This window comes from Kwoniella mangroviensis, chromosome 2, assembly GCF_000507465.2.
Source record: "Kwoniella mangroviensis CBS 8507 chromosome 2, whole genome shotgun sequence".
Classification (NCBI taxonomy): Eukaryota; Fungi; Basidiomycota; class Tremellomycetes; order Tremellales; family Cryptococcaceae; genus Kwoniella; species Kwoniella mangrovensis.
In genome coordinates, this window is record NC_088828.1 from 225,460 (window position 1) to 246,639 (window position 21,180).

General features: G+C 44.0%; 7 protein-coding genes across 7 annotated transcripts; 4 read left to right on the top strand and 3 right to left on the bottom strand.

The window, feature by feature from the left end:
• Window positions 1-745: 745 nt before the first annotated feature.
• Window positions 746-1,870, top strand: I203_106952 (uncharacterized protein; the record flags this gene model as incomplete). Its single annotated transcript, XM_019151366.1, has 1 exon — window positions 746-1,870. The coding sequence occupies one exon, from the start codon at window positions 746-748 to the stop codon at window positions 1,868-1,870; it is 1,125 nt and encodes a 374-aa protein (XP_018999358.1).
• Window positions 1,871-2,265: 395 nt separating this feature from the next.
• I203_106953 (uncharacterized protein) lies at window positions 2,266-3,701 on the top strand (the record flags this gene model as incomplete). Its single annotated transcript, XM_019151365.1, has 2 exons — window positions 2,266-2,799; window positions 2,856-3,701. 2 exons carry the CDS (start codon window positions 2,266-2,268, stop codon window positions 3,699-3,701), a joined length of 1,380 nt encoding a protein of 459 aa, XP_018999357.1.
• Window positions 3,702-3,919: 218 nt separating this feature from the next.
• I203_106954 (uncharacterized protein) lies at window positions 3,920-5,988 on the bottom strand (the record flags this gene model as incomplete). The annotated part of the gene is made up of 10 exons (XM_065518102.1): window positions 3,920-3,979; window positions 4,066-4,229; window positions 4,315-4,432; window positions 4,516-4,543; window positions 4,612-4,682; window positions 4,769-4,795; window positions 4,866-5,063; window positions 5,127-5,240; window positions 5,307-5,633; window positions 5,782-5,988. The coding sequence occupies 10 exons, from the start codon at window positions 5,986-5,988 to the stop codon at window positions 3,920-3,922; spliced, it is 1,314 nt and encodes a 437-aa protein (XP_065372832.1).
• Window positions 5,989-6,472: 484 nt separating this feature from the next.
• Window positions 6,473-8,732, bottom strand: I203_106955 (uncharacterized protein; the record flags this gene model as incomplete). Its single annotated transcript, XM_019151363.1, has 11 exons — window positions 6,473-6,770; window positions 6,931-7,018; window positions 7,086-7,097; window positions 7,185-7,302; window positions 7,479-7,674; window positions 7,813-7,909; window positions 8,004-8,049; window positions 8,131-8,231; window positions 8,326-8,402; window positions 8,481-8,525; window positions 8,626-8,732. 11 exons carry the CDS (start codon window positions 8,730-8,732, stop codon window positions 6,473-6,475), a joined length of 1,185 nt encoding a protein of 394 aa, XP_018999355.1.
• Window positions 8,733-9,489: 757 nt separating this feature from the next.
• On the bottom strand, window positions 9,490-12,379 carry I203_106956 (uncharacterized protein; the record flags this gene model as incomplete). Its single annotated transcript, XM_019151362.1, has 2 exons — window positions 9,490-11,537; window positions 11,596-12,379. 2 exons carry the CDS (start codon window positions 12,377-12,379, stop codon window positions 9,490-9,492), a joined length of 2,832 nt encoding a protein of 943 aa, XP_018999354.1.
• A 445-nt stretch (window positions 12,380-12,824) lies between these two features.
• On the top strand, window positions 12,825-15,968 carry I203_106957 (uncharacterized protein; the record flags this gene model as incomplete). Its single annotated transcript, XM_019151361.2, has 9 exons — window positions 12,825-12,981; window positions 13,052-13,263; window positions 13,418-13,675; window positions 13,799-14,300; window positions 14,403-14,728; window positions 14,860-15,144; window positions 15,314-15,605; window positions 15,680-15,784; window positions 15,856-15,968. The coding sequence occupies 9 exons, from the start codon at window positions 12,825-12,827 to the stop codon at window positions 15,966-15,968; spliced, it is 2,250 nt and encodes a 749-aa protein (XP_018999353.2).
• A 1,224-nt stretch (window positions 15,969-17,192) lies between these two features.
• Window positions 17,193-19,373, top strand: I203_106958 (uncharacterized protein; the record flags this gene model as incomplete). Its single annotated transcript, XM_019151360.1, has 9 exons — window positions 17,193-17,243; window positions 17,359-17,414; window positions 17,501-17,591; window positions 17,672-17,779; window positions 17,884-17,980; window positions 18,066-18,158; window positions 18,230-18,480; window positions 18,549-18,877; window positions 18,962-19,373. The coding sequence occupies 9 exons, from the start codon at window positions 17,193-17,195 to the stop codon at window positions 19,371-19,373; spliced, it is 1,488 nt and encodes a 495-aa protein (XP_018999352.1).
• Between the last annotated feature and the right edge of the window lie 1,807 nt (window positions 19,374-21,180).

Genomic DNA, 21,180 nt, shown 5'->3' on the forward strand with positions numbered 1-21,180 from the left:
AGGCGACCTTACGGTCCAAGCTGGTCCGTGAACAGTCCGATATCCGTGCATATAAGTTCGAAAAGGCAGTCAAATACTGGAAATCAAGATTCGAATCTTGGAAAGAGCCTAGAGAGGTGCCACTTTGCCCCTGCTGCGGTAAAAGGTAAGAACACAATCTGACAAACCTGTAGTGAGTCTTCTTGATCACTTGGACGATCAGTACCTAGCTGACTTTATGAATTTCAGGATATTGTATATCGCACCTGGAGGTCGTGAAAGCAGAAGTTAGAGGTACTACGAATACCATTTCTTTTAGGCGAAACCCTCTTGTCAACCTATTCTCGCGATCATGTTCTCATGAGGACCCTATTTTCGAGCTTTTATGGTGTAGCTATCCCATGCTTCATAACCTCAGTGATATCAGTTCTTCTCATGTTTTCGGTCGTTGCGATGTATTGAGTTCAGATGTGTTTTCTGTAGCTTGGTACAGCGAGCTTTGCATCGTCAATTGGAGTTTCACAGTACGCAGCGTTGCATCGAGGCACACACTCCCCACGGGAGTCCGTGCCCTTCCCAATATAGATCACAAGGAAAGAACCAACGCAATCCAGGTTAGATTACTCTTCAATCTCTGCTGGATTATCTTCTTCGGTTTTCCATTACTCATTCCTTTTTGGGTATACAATACATACTTCGGTCACGAATAAATCTTGAAATAATTTATAAACTCATCTTCGTCCGCTTGACCTGCAATTGTGCCACCATGACCTCTCAGAAGCGAGACTCCCATTTCACTCATTTTCACCACGCTCTCAACATGCCCTTTCAATCTTCACCTTTGGCTCTCAATCGGTTCCCAGCTGAGATACAGAACATGATCATGGCTTTGATCGAGTCGCAACCCAAAGGCGATCTGTTCAATATGATTCTCACCTCTCAAGCGATGTATGACCATTTCACTCCGATACTATATCACACACTCAATCTCAACAGTGACAATGCCAAGCAGATATTTCATGGTCTTTGTTTAGATCATCGAAAGAAGAGATCAGCCGATCGTATGTATCCGTTCAAGGTAGTCGACTTCCTCATTCTCATGGAGAGAAAACAACGTCTACTAAGCGAGTCTTCCGCAAGAAAGACTACTAGTCTCAGACATACGCGCAAGCTTTTTATCGAAGATTCGGCGGGATTTGAAGTGTTTGTCGAACGGCTCAACCTCACTCAACCCTTGAGACTGCCCTATAAATCCCCAGTACTGCCTCGTTTCTTCGGTCGACTGGAGACTATATGCTTGGATTCGTCAGTTAGGGCGTTTCCTAGTGATCTTTTCACGAATCTGAATCAGAGCCCGCTACCTATCGAGTGGAGGAGGTTACAATCATTATACTGCCAAGATATGTGCTTCAATTATTGGACTTGTGCCGGTTCCTTCGGCCCTGCGGAGTACATAGCCCGTCGAACCGTCATCATTCACGAGGCGTACTTTGATAGTACTCTCCTCCAAGTTGAGATGTCCACCATCATTTATTTTGTCGATTGCCGTTGTCAAGCCTGTCGGACGGAAAAAAGTGATTTTTACCGTTCAAATTCCTGTCCGTTCTCTAAAACCGATCTGGTGACCTTCATTGTAGAACGAACCAAGTTGGATAGGTTACACAAGAGGAAGATTTTACCGAAACTAACGCTCTACAATAACCCTCCATGTACCCTTAAGACCCCTTGGCAAATTATAGAGAAAGAAGTCACTCCGGAATTGAGGCTTGAATATCCGGATGTACCTTCAGAAGAGATCAACAATGCCTTGTTTGACTGGGAAGAGAAGTTCGAAGATTGGAAGGATGAGCAGAGGATAGTTCCGCCTTGTGTCTGTTGTGGCAAGAAGTAGGATATCTCGTGATCGGGAGCAATCGCGTGGTATGGACAGTCTCTTCAGTGATATCTCTTTTGACATTGGGGAAGCAGCCTTCGACTTGTCTTCATATATGATCTGTAGTAGTGATACCCCTCGTCAATGTACTGTATGACCTCTTGAACTTGTTTCTAAACTTGTTCTTCACACTGCCACCGCCATGTGTCTGCATTTGGCATTCCTCGGTCATGACCGAGAGTATGTATTCCGGATCGATGCACGGTCCTTTTTACCCGACAACAGGGCCAGAACCAGATACACATTCCATTGTTCAACTTCTTGACACTACCTACCTATTCACCTCAGCGATTTCCCCTTCATGACCTGCTTTTTAGCTGAGATAGGTCGAGGTCGATTTGATCATACCGACCATGGAGTCATCTCACCGATGGCCTATCCAACATGCTAAATCCCTCAACCTCGCCTCCTCCTCTCAATCAACCTCACCATTCGACCTCACCCTACTCCCATCAGAAGTATCTCTTCTCCTTCTAGAGTTCCTCGCAAGAACATGCGACTCCCACACCCTGCTAAATCTGATGCGTCTATCGAAAGAATCATACAAGTACTTCGGTCCGGCTTTATATCGGGGTATCATCGTCACCACCACCATATTTGACCGGTTAGATTTCGCTTTGGAGAGGAGAATGCATAAGGAACGATGGGATAAAAATCAACAAGAACTTGTGAAGTTAGGGGTAAAAGAAGAGAAAGGTAATACCCTCTTAGGAGAGTCATCGAGAGATCAGAGTACTTCAACCGAAAATGAGGATAAGGTAGAGGTGATAGAGGGTAATAATCCATTAGAAGAACTGTGTATGGTAGATCCGTTATCGATACATCTAAGAAAGGTAAACCTGTTATCGAATATCAGATGGGTCGATATAAAATCCACTTCGTCATTGGTTGGTCCTCAACGCTTACCAAAAGGGCTTACCGTACCGATATATATCGACCGCAGCATGTGGGAACCGAGCATAAGAGGATATTTGATAATCTCATTGGATTAAAAATGAATTCTTCAATCGGATTTGATCAGAATTCATTCGGACCTCGTACTAGAAATGTATCTACCCCACCACTCAAAGCGTATCTTAGACCGCGCCAGATACATCTCCAGATCTGTACAGAAGATGATCTGCGACCGGGATGTTTGGGTCTATATCTCAAAGAATTATGCGAAGATTGGAACTTAGACTTGGTAGTATACCATATACATTTACCAAATCCTGCGAAAGATGCTTCACAAAGTGGGAATATCAACTACAGTGCCGATAGGATAATTAGAAAATTGAGTGACTTTCCAACCGCCAAGAAAGTGATGTTCGATTTTAGGAATTCATGTACAGCCGATCCATCTTCACTCAACATCTCACCTAAGACTACTGCTGAGCTACATAAGAGAGATGGCGAAGGAACTAGTTGGGAATTGGTTGATTTGAATTGTTGGAATACCCTGGGTGCGATTATGGGTAAGGTGGATAGTTCAGATTGGATACAGAGGAGTAGCTATTCAGATCCTCTCGAGGTCGGAACCAAAATTGAAAATCAAGATGAGGATGGTGGTAAAGAGGGTGAAGGAAAAATTGAAGTGGTTAGACCTAGTCTTGAGATTCATGGTTTACCTTGTATAACGAAAATTACGTTGGATAATATGAAGATTGCAGCTTCTCAGAGATCACTCGGCCAAGAGCACGAAAGAGCAGGATGGAAAGAGGGAGAGGGAGATGAGTGGTTGAGGTATGACTTAAAATTGGTCAATGAGGGTGATGGTGAGTGGTGTGAGTGTTCCGCTTCTGCAATATAATGACATATGATTGCGAGAGATGAACATTTTAGTAAAGACTTATACGTTGTACATACATACTGTACATGCTTATACATAGTGTTGTACCATGAACTCCTACTCTCTTATGTTATATTATAACTTATAGGTGTACTCCTTCTATCATTACTTGATCATCGGGTTGACTGGATCACTTCAACGTCGGTATACTTACCGTATGATGATAACCTGAATTCCGGTCAATCACTATCGCTATCACCACCAAGGAAGTCAAGATCTAGTACAGCTCCCAGAGCGGACTACAACGAGTTGACACATATCAGCCATTTACCCTTTGTTTTCGAATGTTTTGTCGTACGAATGGCGAAAAGGGTCTTATACGTACCTCCTCCTTATCCAAATCTATGGATTCGTCTTCTTCTCCCTCTTCTTCCTCCTCATCATCAGACCCAATCACCTTTTTCCTCTTCGTTCCGGAGCTAGCCCTGCTTCTCCTCTCGCGAGTAATTGATGATAGTCCACGAGCAGCCTCAAATGTCTTGACGTCGTCTATACAGACATCGTCAGCCTGGTTTGCACAATCGGGTATACAGGAATTCATGAACAAGCAAGCTAGTATAGTGAAAAGACCTACCTAGTTCTTGAGCCAATTCCCGTTTTGCTTTCAAAGTCTTCGCTTTTCCCAGCGTAGGCTGACCTTTTATCCCTAGAGATGACAACAGACCTTGTACGTGTCGAATTTGTGAGGACGTCTACAGTGGGGATGGGATCGAATATCAGTTACTGGTTCATGTATAGGGAGGACACGGAGAAAGCGAGATGGGAATGGACGTACAGTGGGACAGTCAGCAAATTCTTTGGCCCTATTCGATAGAAATGCAATAATGATTAGCTTCACACCTCTTACTGGAAGGGTGTCCGCAAAGCTCACCACTGTTTCCTCACCCCGCATGCAACAACTATCCTCTTCAGATCCGCTAATTTCGCTTCGCCCGGGGACAGCTGCGTAAAGTTCAGAAGTCAGCTTATGGACAAGACCATTTTGAAAGTAGTCAGAACCCAAATTGCAAGAGTATTATTAAACGTACCCCTTCGTTGGGATCCTTCTTGTTCTTCTTTTCCGTACACTGCATCAGCTATGTCCCATGATATTCACAAACAACACAAGCCATGAAGCTGACTCACATTCGTACCTTTCCTCTTCTTTGTTGAAGGTTTTTCTTCATCGCTTGACAAGACTGATACAGACTTGGACTTCGATTTCCTTTTACCCGATGCTGGAGCCGAAGCTGATTTACGTGACTTTGTCTTCATTGTAGGCGGTTCGCCGTATACTGATGACATGTCTGTATCGCTCATACGAGCTTGAGGTTCTTCCACATACTGTAAGGAGGTGCAAGAAGGGTGAGCTGAGAGCGGAACTTCAGCAAGAGCAGAACAGCTTACTGTCTTTCTAGTCTCGATCTCTTCTTCCTCTTGCTCTTCTCTGCGTTTCCGCTTCTTGTCAGACGGCCGCTTGGGTGGTGTAGACTTGGGCATGGAAGATGGAAAACCTTCATTCTGATTATCATGTTGGTTTTAGAGATTAGCTATGTAGTATAATGAGAGGATTGAATTGTAGCTCACGGAATCATCATTATCAATCACTTCCTCTTCTTCCTCTTCCTCTTCACTCTCACTTCCATTATCCACCTTCTTCCCCTTCGCCTTCTGCTTCCTTGTCCCAGATTTACTGGCTATCTTCGGCAAGTCAGAATAATAATCATCCCCTTCCTCTGATTTTGATCGTTTTGACTTCATTGCGTTTATTAATTTAGACGTCGAAGCTCTGCTTTTCGATTTACTAATCTTGGATGTCGAAGGATGTGAGGGTAGGGGTGATGGTGAGGACAAGGTGGTGGGGTAACTTGAGCTTGAAGCTCGACTTGACGAAGTTGTATTATCAATGTTATCCTATACAATTCAAAATAATCAATTTTGTCAATTAGCATCATTCCGATTCTTTATTTTTTGGAAGATATGATTTACTTGGATGGATTCATGAGTTCATGGAATCGATCTATAAAGGATGAGGTGGGAATTCAATGATATGTTTACTTACAACTGCAGCTTTCACTAGCTCTTTCACCATACTCTTCCATCTTGCTTTACCCAATTCACCTTGATCCAATCCCATGATTCTCTCAATTTCTGATCTAGCCACGAACATGGTGAATACCCCTTGCTCTAGCGTTCCACTGGGTCTGGCGGCATTTCGGACCACGAGATGAGCGGTCTTCTTGAGAGATGGGATGAGAGAGTCGTCCATCATGTATGTGAGTATGTTATGAGGAGTCAGGAGGTGAAGACGAGATGAGAGGTGAAGAAGATAGAAGATGGAAAGATGGACATGAGGACACAAACATGACCGGTGTGATTTTGGGCGTGCGTTTTTCCGTCGGAAAGAAGCGGATCGCGGAGAACAGAACCAAATAAACCCCATCGGACAGTTCTGATTTGACAAGTCGTCATTTCATGCGGTATCATGCAAGACTATGTATCGGCAGTGTATCTTCTTCTTTGTGGAGTACGATGCATATGAGATGCATGTATATGTCACTGATGAAAAGAAACAAAGAAACCGTAATCCGTTGTGAATAATGTCCGTGATACTTCATTATTTCGTCATATATTCGTATCTTGTCTATTCTGATCTCATCCGTCCACCCTTTACTATCGCCCATAAAAGTATATTTTGATGGCTCATCGACAGAGGGCAATTCACCTGACTAATGCGACTACTTGCTAATCCCCTATATGATCAAACTCAACCCTAAACCTATTAACCCCATCAATCCCCATTCCACCCCATTCCTTCCAGCAGAGCTATTCGATCCAGCCGCATTGGTGCCATTAGTAGCTGCACTTCCCGTACCCGAAGCAGTCTTGCTCACACCGGCAGTAACGGTAGTAGTGGAATTGCCGATTCCACTGACGGTAGGAACATCGTTACCGGCAGTTTGGTTCGTGGTGTAGATATTGATATAGTTGAGCTCGAAATATGCGTTGGCGTACGTCGCCGATGCATCGTCAATTACATAGGTAGTGTAGCTATACGTCACATGAAGACATATCAGCTTGGTCTGGTTGTGGACTGACAAACGGAGAATAGTAAATTCGAATGTGGGACCTTTCACCTCATCCATCAAAATTAAGGTTTTTACACCTTTTTTTGGTGAGAATTCATTTGAAATCGATTTTCTCAACTCACCACGTCTTGTCGCCTTCCAGAGCTGGACAGGTCTGTTCCAAGAGCGAAGGAAGGCCAGCGAAGTCTCCACATAAAGCAATATTCAGAGCTAAAAAGATGCATAGAAAAGGTGAGCAGAACAATCCAGGACAAGGCTAAACGATAGCAGAACTCACTGAGAGTTTGCGCTACGAAGATGAAATGTGGTAAGGGGGTACATTGGTCAGATTTTGTTCATGCTGGGTCTGATTGAGCTCTAAGGCTGTCTCACTCACGCTCAAAGAGATTTGTAATATCACAAGTTGAAGAGGAGTACTCGGCGGTTGGCGTGCCAAGAACAGAGGTATCGAAGGTATCGGCGGTAGCCGAGAGACTGTCCGGGACGTTGCTCCGCTACGATCGAGATGAGCGAGTCAGCTATTTATCACAGATGAATAGTGTTCAACTATGACTTTCTGTCGAAAATAACGATCTCGGGTTCTAGTATGGTATCAAACTTCCCGATGCCATTTTGCCAGTTTCCATTACCTCTCTTTTGAGGCTAAGAACAGACGCAAGCCATCACTCACCGAGATGAACCATATCTTGATCGCCTCGTTTGTCCACTCAGTGACAAAGACTCCACCACCAGCTTGTGAGAAAGCCTCCCCGTAGGAATTCTCATTCTGATCGTAGACCGTACAGCCCGATCCCGAATTGGCAGATTGGTCGCAATCCGTTGCATCGATTCTGCCTACTATCTGTGAATTCTGGTCTATCGTGCAGCTATAGTCACCACAAGTATCAGTTAGAGTGCTCTGTTTTCAGCATCCAGCACCCTGAATAGTCCTTTTAAGACAGTAGAAATGTTGTACGCATGGCTGAGGTCAGATGCGATAGGTTTGTTTTGAGGTTATCACTTACGTTCCCCCAGATGTATGTAAAGCCATCATATTTTCTTTACGTTGGTTGATACCTTCGAATATATCGATCTCACCTCCCGCAGGCCAATTCGCTCCTTCTGTATATATAGAAAAAAGTGATCATTAGCATTTTATACTATATACGATGTATCGATTCCGGCATGAGGTGCGATGGTTGATGTGGTCACTCACGAGTCCAGAAGGCTCCCCATACGGAACATCCATAAGGTAAGTGTACCTACGATAGGACAAAAGCATCTCGGTTAGCAAAACAAAATCTTTGCTCATAATACAGACTCTTTATGAAATGAACACTCACAGCATCCATGACAAAGACTGTACCAGGACCATAAGTGTTCTTAGAGAGTAACTTTGGTGCATATCGTTTTTCGTTATATGGTACGGAGGTTGTGTTGTCGACTGTCATATAACATATGTTTATTGAAGTCAAATCAAGTAAGTTTATGAATTACATACACTTTGATATAGCTCAACGGAAGCGATCTGCACTCACCCTTGAGAATCACTCTACCTGCATCGTTGGTATATAACAAAGAAGTGTTCTGAGCGGTTGCCCAGAATGTATCTCCGCTGAATCAAATAAACCGTCAACACCATGTTCACTGTGTGGTAGTCGGAGTGGATAGTGGTGAAGGGGTATAGACTCACTTGGTGGTATTATCGTAAGTCTCAGCTGGGAATCTCCAACCATCACTGTCCAGCACGAACAGACAAATCAGCTATTATACTTTCTGCATACAGGATTCAGAGCTCGGAGCGAGATGTGGTCACATGAGGTAGTCAGTCGACTCACAAGAATGTCGTACCGTGATGACTCTCCGTCAGAGGGTACTGAGCCGCTTGGACTCCTCCTAATGCCAATACTACGGCTAACAATGAAGTGCTGGACTTCGATATCATCTTGATTATCTATGTACGACCAGTGGTAGATTTTTCGGACCAATTTGAAGGCAACAGTTTTAACGGTATAGGATTCTGGAAATCACGATTTCTGTGTTAACAGGATACCTCGTTTTTGAGGGTTGAACGAGTGTTCAGGGCGCTGCCAAGGTAGGTTGATTGATCGGTGTTGTTAACGAGCGTGTGGTGTGGTTCGAAGAACAATGACGTGAGTCAAGATCAGAAGCAGACAAAGGATGATCGAAGGCATCGTCCACTTCTATCGAACGTACAATGACAGACTAAGACTAATCTCATAGCACAAGTAGTGGAACATGCATGTTGGGAAATGAACCGTGCCAAGCTGAACAATGGCAGTCTCAAACAACCAACCAACAACAAAAACATGGGGATGGATGAACCGCGGATAAACTCAAACTCCGGATTAAACAGGCTCTTTAGTGCACAACCGACCTGTCCATTGAAACATATCATTCTACTCCATCGTGAATGCAGATATGCTCATGCTTATTGTACACGTTGGCATCCGCATGCATGAAAATGCAATGCGGTGCAGTGAATGGAGTATCAGTCGTATCAGCCAGCAAAACCTGATTGGAAGGATTGTCTACCATAGCGAAAACCTTGTGAACTTGATAGGTCACGCAAGATACATAGAAATACATGCTACTTTTACATTTACTTTCATTTTCACTCTGATGGTTCCCATAGCACCCGTAACAGATCACATAATCTACACTGCCTTTGTACTCTCCAATCAATTTGAGGCTTCTCCCGATCCAGACCTAGAAGGTTTCCTAAGCACCGCATTTCCCACCGGACTATCCCTTTCCCTATCTTTTGGGTTGTTCCAGATATTACTAATCGGGGGTGTATTCTCCCTTCTTATCGGTTGTCCCAAGCTATTAGGCCAAGTAGGACTAAGAGGCGGGAACTCCCCTCCTGTGGTGGTAGAAGTACTGTTACTGGGACTACTCAACCTAGCTGAAGATGGTGGAGTAGGTACGGGTGATCCACCTTCATGCGAGGTAGGAGGATTCTTCAATACGCTAGAAGCTACATTACCTATATTTGCAGCTTGACTCTGTTGAGCCAATGCGCTAGTAGGACTAAGTACAGCTCTGGTCACGATTGACGCCAGACTTGGTCCAGCCGATCCAGACCCAGGTCCAGACGGTGTTGAGGGAGAAGAGGTCGAAGTGGGGTTTTGTTTGTTGACAGGTAAAGGAGGGAAATTAGGTGGCGAGTGATTGGGCGATCTGACCCCCGGTCCGTCGTTTGCAGGTGAATTGCCAGATCCACTAGAATTATTTGACGATTTCGCTTGAACTTGCGCTTGCGCCTGAGCCTGTTCAGCCAAGACACTAGGTGGAGGATGGAAATTGGGTGTGGGTCTAGGTCGTACATTAGGCAGATATATACGATGTTGTAATTGCGGTGGCATCAATGTTGTATGATGGGTAGTATTGGGCGGTTCGTTGTTAGGTGAAAAGTTGGCAGGGTGGAATGGCAATGCGGCAGCATTCACACCACTAGAAGTGGAAGTGGTATTGGTAGATTGGGAAGATGTAGGTCCAGAAGTTGATCGGGAAGGTTGATTAGCCAATTTGGGCGGTCTAAATGCAGGTGATGTATTTGGATTAGCATTGGGAGGGACGGGGTGTTGGATCTGATAGAAGGTGTTAGGATGGGTGGGACTATGTGCAGGTTGACTAGGACTAGGCCGGAATGTAGATCCAGCGGAAGGGAACCGAGGTTGATATCCACTCGCACCGCCTGCACCTCCCCGAGGTCTATAAGCTGGTCCAGTTGCGTAATGGCCATTGAGATTGGTCAATGAAGGATGAGCAGATAAACTTCGTTGACCACCATATCCTATTCCCCCATAATCATGATTATCATTGTTATTATTATTGGTTGATCCATATCCTGCAGCAAAGTACGATGCGGCATTACTGTTCTTTCTCATCGCTCTTTCACGATCTTCTTGATTTTTCTTTTCAACATCTTTGATCTTCCCTTCTACTTCTTTCAGTTGCTTTTCCAATTCATCTTGTTCAGATTGTTTCCTGGATTTTTTCGATTTCAGCTTTTCCATCTTATTTAATACCTCGTGCAACTTCTTGTCCTCTTCTAATCTAGTCTTCTTATCTTTCTCACGCAATTCCTCTTCTCTCTCTTTGATGGACTTCCATTCCAGTTGAATCGCTTCTACTTCTATATTCAGCGCTTCAAGCTTAGATTCCAGAGTGTCCAGTCCACTCTCAACATCACTAGCATCCTTCTCAGCTGACTCTGCTCCTGCCCAACCTTGTTTCACTTGTTCCTGAGTAGCCAAGGCTTTCTGCTTGGAACGCAGGTCCATAGATCCAGCTTTCTCGATTGCCTTTTTCACATTCTCAATTTCAGCTTTCAATGCTGCCTCTTGTCGTTGGGAAGTACGTCGAGCTTCTTTGATCTGAGTCTGCAAGTGTTCCTTCTCTGCGTGAGCAGTCGCGATAAGATGTCGAAGTTGGGCAGTTTGCGTATCCACTGCATTGAGTACGGGAGTGGGGATGATCGTAGCGGTATCGGGTGATAGGGTATCATGTGATCCCAAAGCCAGGGAATCGAGAGTGGCGACAGCATCGGAAGACCGTGTGTGGGATAAAAGGTGAGAAGATTGTGGGTGACCTGGTGAGCCACCGGTGAGAGAGTTGGATCTTGATCGTGGTCTTGAGCGGGATCGCAATGAATTGGCTCGAGAGCGAGGGTGAAGATTGGAGTTGGGTGTTGGCGAAGGTGGGATGAGAACGCTCGTTGAGACTGAAAATAGCCAAACGAGTAAGCTCTGTGAGATCTCTCGATTTGTGAGGCAGCTTACCTAGACCTTCACCACCTTCTTGACTGAACAGCCCTACAACCCTTAATTCCACTTCATATTCCTTCCCAGGACTTAATCCATAAACAACAACCACGGCTCTATCTTTATCCATCTTCTCCTTTCCTCCTTTCCTCTTACCGTGTCCTCCAGCCGTACCAGCCAATATCAGATCTTTATCTTGCGAAGTGTGACTCGTAGCTGAAGAGGCAAAACGGGGTTTTCTAGGTCTTCTTCGGGTGATTGAACCTTCTTCTATCCCTTCTTCATCATTCACCACTATAGCTGTGTTTGATCCAGATAGATCTTCATGTTCATCTTCCCAATCCAGTTCTGAGTCTTCATCTTCGCTTACATGAGCATAAATCCTAGACCATGGTTGACCATTTACTGAGACAACCACACCGTGCGATAAGAGGTCTTTAAATGATGATGATGATGATGTATCTATCCAAGATGAATAATCTACTTCTTCATCTTCTTCTTCACTTACATCTCCGCTTCTCTTGGCCCTGGGTGTCGTGAGGTTAGCGCCGTGTATGCGTTTTTTGCCCTTCGAGTGTGATGGAGATTGAGATTGAGCGTGGGTATGGTGATTTTGATGAACCAAATGAGGGAGAGACGAATGAGGATGAGCATGGGAGGGTGGGATTAGAGGTGTGAGTGAGAGGGAGAGTGTGAGTGCCAAGGGAGTGAGTTCGAGGACAGTCAGTGTGAGCGGTCGAGTATGAGGGGAGATGGTATGCCACTGGGCCGAGGATGAAGGGGTGGATGTGGTGTTTGTCATATTGACTAGTCCAAGAACCGGATAACCGAGGGGGAGAAGGAAGAGGGTCACAAGGCGATGATGCTACGCTTGCGATCTAGATGAGAGCAGAGACGCTGGATGAAGGATGAGCCGGCGATTGCTTGATGTATATGCCGTGGTGATAGTGATAGATGTGAATGTGAATCTGACTTTTCCCATTCTCTCGTCTCGTCTCACGGCGATTTACTTTCCTCTCCTCAACCCGTAAGCGGAGATGCATGCAATCTCCGTTGGATGGATGTGGAGACTCCACTTGCTGGTGGTTGAACCAAAAGTCAAAAGTCGGAAAAGTTTGTTTTCAATCGTGAATTTTGTGTAACATCCGGTCATTGCTGAACATCTCGAGGATATCATAGAATTATATCCACTGCACTCGAATCGATTCGTTGGAAGAAAGGCGGTCCGTAAGATTTCAGTCGTCGAAATGACCACCTCTTCCTCCTATACTCTGCCAGGGGTCAAACACAAAGTGATAGGTCTCGTATCAGGAGGTAAAGATAGCTGTTTCAACCTCATGCACTGCGTTGCAAATGGTCATGAGATAGTCGCTTTGGCTACTCTCACACCGGAACCTGGAGTAGGTAAGGCACTTCAGACGATTCATTATTTGACCGAGCTGAACGATACTGACCATTGATGGAGGATTCGTAGACGAACTTGATTCACATCTATATCAATCTGTCGGTACCCACCTCTTACCGCTCATCGCAAAATCGATGAATTTACCGTTATATACGAGGATCATCAAGGGTCAAGCTGTGTCCAAAGGTGCCGAATATGGAAGTAGACTTAGGGGTGGTGAAGGATCAGGTGAGAAGGGGGACGAGACTGAGGATCTGACTGAATTGTTGAAAGAGGTTATGGTGGGTGATATCTCTTTTTGACAATCGGTATGAGTTGTTCGCTGATTTCCCATATTTTCTACTACCTTTATCTCGCATTTGCATACGCCGACTGCATACTCTTTTCAATACCTTCAATCTCAACGTTGTCAATATTCATGATCGTAACCTTCAGTCTGCACATCCCGAAGCTACTGCTTTATCGTCCGGAGCCATCCTCTCGACATACCAGCGTCTACGTATAGAGCACGTATGCTCCCGACTTAACCTCGTCTCTTTAGCCTACTTATGGCAATCTCAGCAGATGCCTTTGCTGAATAAGATGTTGAGCTGCGGGATGGAAGTGGTCTTGATGAAAGTTGCTGGTGTAGGATTGGGCACGAAAGTCGTTCGAAAAACATTAGGCGAGATCATGCCTTTGTTGACTAGACTCGTGAGTGCCTCCTTCTTCTGATGAGCCTTATTATCAACATGTGGGCAATTACAGGTACCGTCAATGTAGTGTCGGACTGTATGTTATTATTGATCTGCTGATCTAACACGTTGGCCGTGGTAGGAACAAACCTATGGTTCTCATCCAGCGGGCGAAGGAGGGGAGTATGAAACTCTAACATTATCCACACCTTTATTCTCACATCGATTGAAATTAACCAAAACGAAAACGATCGTGACCGATCCAGAACCGTATCCTGTCGCTTATCTCAAGGTGGAGGATGCAGAGTTAGAAGCTAAAGAAGGTTGGGTGAAGCCTACAGTCCAACAATTAAGGGAGATGTTGGGTTTGGATGATGATGAACCAGGACAGGAAGGGGTGGATGAAGATGGGTTGGAAATTTTGGATGAGATAAAGGGAGATTCGGATTTGGAAAGCTTGAACATAGTTGATAAGAGACAGGATAAGGATATTCACCAGAGTGGAGAATCGTCTCAAGGAAACAGTAATGGAACGCCGAGATTTGAGAGAAGAGGTAGATGGTTCTGTGTTAGTGTTGATGGGGTGACTAAAGAAGATCAAGATGTTGGTGAAGAGCTGAAAATGTGCTTTGATTCGATATCAAGTGAGTATGGACACTTTATAAAACTCATCCCAAACGATTTTGACCTTTCAAATCTGAGAATATTGGATTATCGATTAACACTGGCGACTGAACTACCTGTAGATACCCTCAAATCACATAGTCTATCCCTTCCCCTTCACTCAACTCACATAACCCTCCTACTTTCATCAATGTCCCTCTTCCTCCCTGCCAACACAGCTTATAAGACGTATTTCGGAACTTCGCCACCTTCCAGAGCTACTGTGGCTGTACCATTACAGAACAACAGAGTACGAATTGAAATTATAGGATTTGACGATACACCCACGCCATCTTCATCTTCATCTTCTTCGTCGTCGAAATTGGTCGGGGATAGAAATGCATTGCATGTTCAGAGTTTAAGTTATTGGGCACCAGCGAATATCGGACCGTATAGTCAGGCAGTGATGGTGAGTGTGATCCATCTAATTCATCTGAAACACCTTCATGCTTTCGTTGCATATCATGTATCAATTCCGCCTTCTCGGCAAAGGTGATATCGTAACACTCAGGATGATAATGCTAATCAGTCAATGGTTAGGTAAATCAACGTATTCACCTAGCAGGTCAGATACCTCTCTTACCCCCATCCTTGACTTTACTTCTACCCCCATCGGAAGGTTCGCCATACCCTCATCAAGCAGTCTTGGCTTTACAGCACGTGGGTAAGATCATAGATGTTTTGAAAAGTAGGAATTATACGGGTGGTGGATGGGAGGGTTGGATCGAAAGCTGTGTGGGGTGGTGGGCTAAACCTTCCTCTGGGGATGATGTTGGAGATGGTTTAGAAGTGGTTAGGAAGGCTTGGATGCTATGGGTTGAAAAGGTGAGTCGAATTTGGATCACTTTACAGCGCATCTTCCAAGAGAGCCTTTGAACTTTCCTTCTGTTCCTAAAGTGAGAGTGTCGTGACTATCCCGGGCTTATCAGTCATCTCTAACCGAATGGGAACACAGAGTGGATAGGCGCTGATTTGATCAATCATTGACCCGCAGACAAACTCGCGTCAACCGCCAGTAATATTCGTCCAAGCTAAGGAATTACCTAAATCCGCTTTGGTAGAATACCAAGTAAATGTTCATACAGGTCGAAAAGGTGTCGATCCGCTACCTGAAATATCATCCACTTCGATACCACAACAGTCAGATTCAGGGGAAGACGATGATGTAGATGAGGCTCTCATACCCTCGTACAGCTCTGGATCCGATGAGGGTCAGGAAGTATGGTGGGAGTTGTATGAATGTTCGGGTAATAACCAAGGTTCGAGAGGAGTCGTATTTTCTTCAAGTAAGTGTGCGATGGGTGCTCATGTTTGACAAACTGCTGTACTTGTCAATTCGCTAATCTATTGTGTTCACAAGGTATCGACTCTCTACTCAAGATATCTGAACTGTCGAGGATAAAGAAAGCATTTGAGAAAGCTGTGACGGTCAGGATTTACCATTTATCTACCATGAGCGATCAATGTAAGTTGGAGTCATGATGATGCCCTACATTGGAACCTCAATATTGAAACCCCTGCTTGTTTCACCTGTAGTCACGACGTTCACATCTACATTGAAGTGTAATTTCACTCTGGTCCCCGTGTATCGTATACATGATAAGAACGGTAAAGAAGCGATAGTGGGGTTAGAAGTATTCGGTATATAATAAATATTGTTGTATTCGACTTGACCTCTTTCTGCGAATGTGAACCTAGAGTAGCTCACCTGCTAGGCATGGCATGACCCCAGAAAAATGATTGGCATGAGATCTGGGCAGTTCTGGAACCTGATGAGATCGATGATTTATGTATGATGTATGATGATGATCACTTGTACGCGCCACTTTGCGAATCGTGCTGGGGTGTTTTGTTTCATCTTTTGTGCTATGTACAACATTCACGCGTGTGCCTTTGGGTTCTCTGACCCTGAATTAACAAATCAAAAGGGGAGTCTAGACAATTGATTTACAACAGGTAAGTTAACCTTATGCTTTGCTTTGCTGTTTCAACGTTTCAGCTTCAGCTTTTCACCTTCATTCTGCTATACTATGCATCCGTACAAATCCTCATAATCACCTCCTATCATCATCCTTGCATAACATTGTCGCTGTCCTGCTCATCACTATCATTGAAACTACACGCTCTTTCAACCCCCTTACAACCTAATACACTATCGCTCTCACCGCGTTTCGATAACATTGGAGAATCAACGCTTGGATCCAGCCAGCCCTCGATTCGTTCCTTCGTTAATCAAACATACAACACTTGACTTCTCTGGTAGAAGTTTGACATACATCAGTCACATAGATAGCTGTAGAGCAGCGTAGGTACACTGGGTAGTAGATCGGGATATACATAGATATTATTGTGAGTTAATCCGGATGCTGCGACATATAGGATGAAATGGTTGCTAAGTGATGTTTATTTGTGGTCGTCAAGATATCGAAACCATTATATCTCCTATAACATATTACTTTTGAGAAAAATACATCCACTGGTTTACTTTCGGCTTCACTTACATTCACATTCTCACTGTCAAGCAGTGTTAGGATCAGAGTGGCAATTACAATAAAAGAAGAGATCCTTTGATACCTCACCTTACCTTGCTCCTTTGGGATCGATTCGTCACATACAGTCAATCTCCTTATCAACATATCCGATTCCTATCAATCATCAATCTTTCAGTAACCGCGAAAAAAGTAGCTATAGAACGAACTTGCATCAGGAAGAAAAAAATTGGTTTTGTGACTCGCGGGTCGAGAACTCCTTTTCATTCACACTCTTTCATACAACCGATCCCAGCCAAAAAGAACGATCCTACCACCCTCCCTATCACGGTCACCTTTACCTTTTCGACGAAGCGTCAAGATACTAGTAGACCGTAAGACATCATGTGCTGCTGCGAAGCGGAATGGAAGAGGGAGGTGGTACCGGATCATAAAGTAGGTTTTGAGCAGTTCATATATGGAATAAAAGGGCAAACAAGAGGGATACAGGGTTACGGATTGTGGAAAATACGTCGTCGAAGATTGGGCTGATCATTTGTTCGTGACATAGTTCGATTTCGTCAATGTTAGGGAATTTCACAAAACAGATATATGGACTAGGATTAAGTGAGTTTTTTTGTATATTTTGTGTGTTTCTCCTCGATTCGAAAATAAAACACATAAAAGCTGACTGTGCTTGATATGATGTCTAGATACATATTCAAATATGTCTTCTTGTTGAAATCCATAGCTGTGTACGGGTTGGATATATTCACAGCGTCAACTATGATCCTCGCTGATCATGTAAGTCAAGTTAAGACTTTCACTCGGAAATCTTGTAAAAGTATTTGGGCTGATGGATGAGATTTATTGATATACTCTAGTGGACCAACTCTATTGGTCAGAGATGTGGAGATAGTTGTGCGATTGACGTTCAGTTCAAAATTGCCAAATGGGTTTTTGTAGGATGTATAATATTTTCTTTCTTACTGGTGAGTCTTGATCACCTATTTTATCAAATTCACCTCTGGTCAATGCTGGAACACAAGACCTAAAGACCTGCATTTTTAGACTGACATTTTGACTTCACATGTAGCTCGCATATGAGACCTGGAAAGCCAAACAAGTCATCGATTCTCGTGATATATCCTACGCGTTCACTAATCTGATGGCGAACGATTACTACTCTTTCCGTGAGTTATACTCGTACTCTCACTCAACGCATTAGATAAGCGAATGGCTGATCGACTCGTTATGTGTCTTCTCTCTTATCCACAGGTAATTATGATAACTTCTGTTTGTTTTGTCACATCGAAGGTTCGACGAAGAAGAAAGATGATTTCGCTTTCTTCATCTTCTTCACTTTCAAGGGTAAGTTGCGGCATCGTCATTAGCATCACAGACACGAGATTGCCCAATAATGCTAATCAATATTCATACAGGATGGAAACGACTCCTGCTCGCCGATGGACCCCGTCAATCCATCAACGCCCTGGTCCTCTATTCCTTCGCGTACGCCTATGGATTCCAGACAAGTGATATACCCGCCTACTGGGACAATTCAGCCATCACTGCGATGTTGTTGTTCTCCATGATTGCGACAGTGTTGATCTTTGCTGGTTCGCTATTGTTGCTTATCGTGGCGGCTATCTGCTACGTTCCGTTATTGTGTTACATCCAAGGTAATCTCAAGGTAAGTAATGGAATCTTCTCTTTTTTTTTGATAAAATGATTGGCGGCTGACTGCTGGAACATCATTAGGAATATGTCTGTCACAAAGTAGACAAGCGGATTTCCGAACTTATCAAGAAGAAACAACGACAACGAATCGCGCGAAACGCGGCACTGGAGAAGAAGATGGCTCAAGGTGGATTGAAGAATTCCAAAGGTGAATTACTGGGAGATTCAATGCCTCAGCCTACCTTACCTCAAATCTCGTTAGATGATGTAGATGATGGTGGTGAGAAAATGAGAAGTAGGAATAATGTTTTGGGTATGGATGATTCTTCGTTGAAAGGGTATGAGTATCCACCACCTGGTGGGATTGGTTCGCCTTATGGGTCGAGTGGATATAGTGATGATTATGGAAGGTGAGTTGGAAATGAACTTCACTTACAAATTAACACAATGATGAAGTAATATGTATAGCTTACTGATTTGTTCTGGTTAATTAGTTCATCGAATCTAATGGCCAACGCTGCGCCAATCGGCATTTCGTACCCACCACCTGTCCAAGGGTCCATACCCACCACTCGACCATATTCGCCTTCTTTCCCTACTTCGCGATCCAATTCGGATTTCTCCCAACCTTCCTTGCCACCTTCAAGATCTCACTCCGATCTCTCGCAACCTTCTTTCCCACCGTCGAGATCACATTCAGATTTGCAGAGGTTTGGCCCACAGCCATCCAATACAGGTAGGACATCGCCATATAATCAACGATATATGAGGAACTCGGGTGGATCGGGAGGATTACCTTATGATCATCCTCAATCAGTAACTTCCCCTCATGGCTATACTTCCAATGGACACAGTCATGCGCAGGTTTCATATCCTCGAGTGATGAATAGTAATCATGGGTGGTAGGATTGATTGATGTATAGATTTGCTTTTTTGTTTGTTTGTTTGTTTGTATATTACACTGCATTTGATGTATAATTTAGATCATGATGTGGATTATTGGATATTGCAAATGCTGAGGATGTGGTACTGTATCTCGTAGTAGGTTTTCGGTGTAAGCTACATTATAGCGGCTAACCGCAGCCGTACGCGTGCGAAGGAAATAAGTGGATCTGATCTTATTGTCCGTCGACTATCGGAATATCCTACTCAAGCGAAGTTAGGTGGTCAATGTCAACGTTATCAAGGAATCCTTCCGAAACACTCTTCTTGGCATTATCATGATACTGAGCCCTACGATGTGGCTGCGGCTGCACTGTAATGATAAAAGTGGCTGAACAGCTGATGGGTATTCAAGGGAGTTAGTTACATGACCGTGAGAAATGAGGGCTGAGGACGCAGGGTCGAGGGTCGAGGGTTGAAGGTTCATAGGTACGCGAAGTTACCTGAGACCTTGTACGAGACTATGCAATCGTCATCAGTTTTTGTAAATCAATCTCGATGATCTCATCAATGATCTTCATCGGCGGCTGTTAGATGGAAGGCGCAAATGCGTTACTTACCCAAACAGGTCAACCCCTTTTTTGGCTTGTACTTGGGACTTGGCTATTTTAGCTCGATCTGAGAGGACAACCGGCAAACGGTGTTTGATGAGGTTTGTCACTTTGTCACTACTAAATAAGACTAAGACTAGTCGCATCAGTAGAGCGCCGCATGCCTGCCTCTCGGAGTTAGATTTTCGAACTTTGATTTTCGTTTTTCGGGTTTTGAAGTTCGGTTATGAAACTAAATGAATCAAGATGAAACAAGGGGATACAATACATGAGATCCTACCAAATGATGGCATAGGCATTGGATGCACCCCTACCTCGGAAGCAAAGGTGGGATGGGTCTAATAAGAGGGATGGGAAGCATAAATTTGTGTCGGATCGGGTGACAGGCACGTTCGATTGGTGTTCAGATTTATTGGTAAGTTAGTGCGAAAGAGATGAAGGCTGTACTAGTAATATCTATGAGCTACTAGTATTGACTGATACCGATGTGAGACCCGTAGATCGTAACTGAACAGCAAACATCTATAGCGAAACGAGTGAGACGAAGAGATGTGATGGCATCATCAAATGATCAATTCCATCGACTAATAAATGAGGTATTGCAGATCTTCAGCCGCTTCTACTGTAGAAAACTCATAGGAGTATACTGTACATCGTACTCTTGATTGTGATGCACTTGCGTTCCCATGATCAAGACAAGACCTCATCAAAGCTCAAGATCCTTACGGTACGGTATGGCCTGTGATTTTATGATGATTACGATATTTTCATCCGGTGCCGGTTTGATATTGTAGTGCAGAACTCGATGCCATCACGTTAAGGTGACGATAGCTGTAGAGATCATTTAGATCCCTGGGTAATCGACCGAGATGTTGGATCTAAGTTTTTTCACTACTTGAACCTGTGCTGGTATGAGATTATACCGTAACGACTTTGATCAGCTACCGTACAATTATCGATTATTACGGTAAGGCATGAGAAAGGATTGGGTATGTGAGTTTTGCGCAACATGACATGACATGGCGTCGGAATAGACGTAAGTAGGTGTGGCATTCATCAAAGGTTTCACAATATCATTGCCTTCTGTAGGAGGCAGATTGATTCTGTAGGAGGCAGATTGATATTGTTTGGTATCGAGGTGAATTATGTGGATTGGACGAAGTGATGGGAAAATGCATGAAAGCCACATTACTTTTACTTTTGAAACAAATGATCCATCC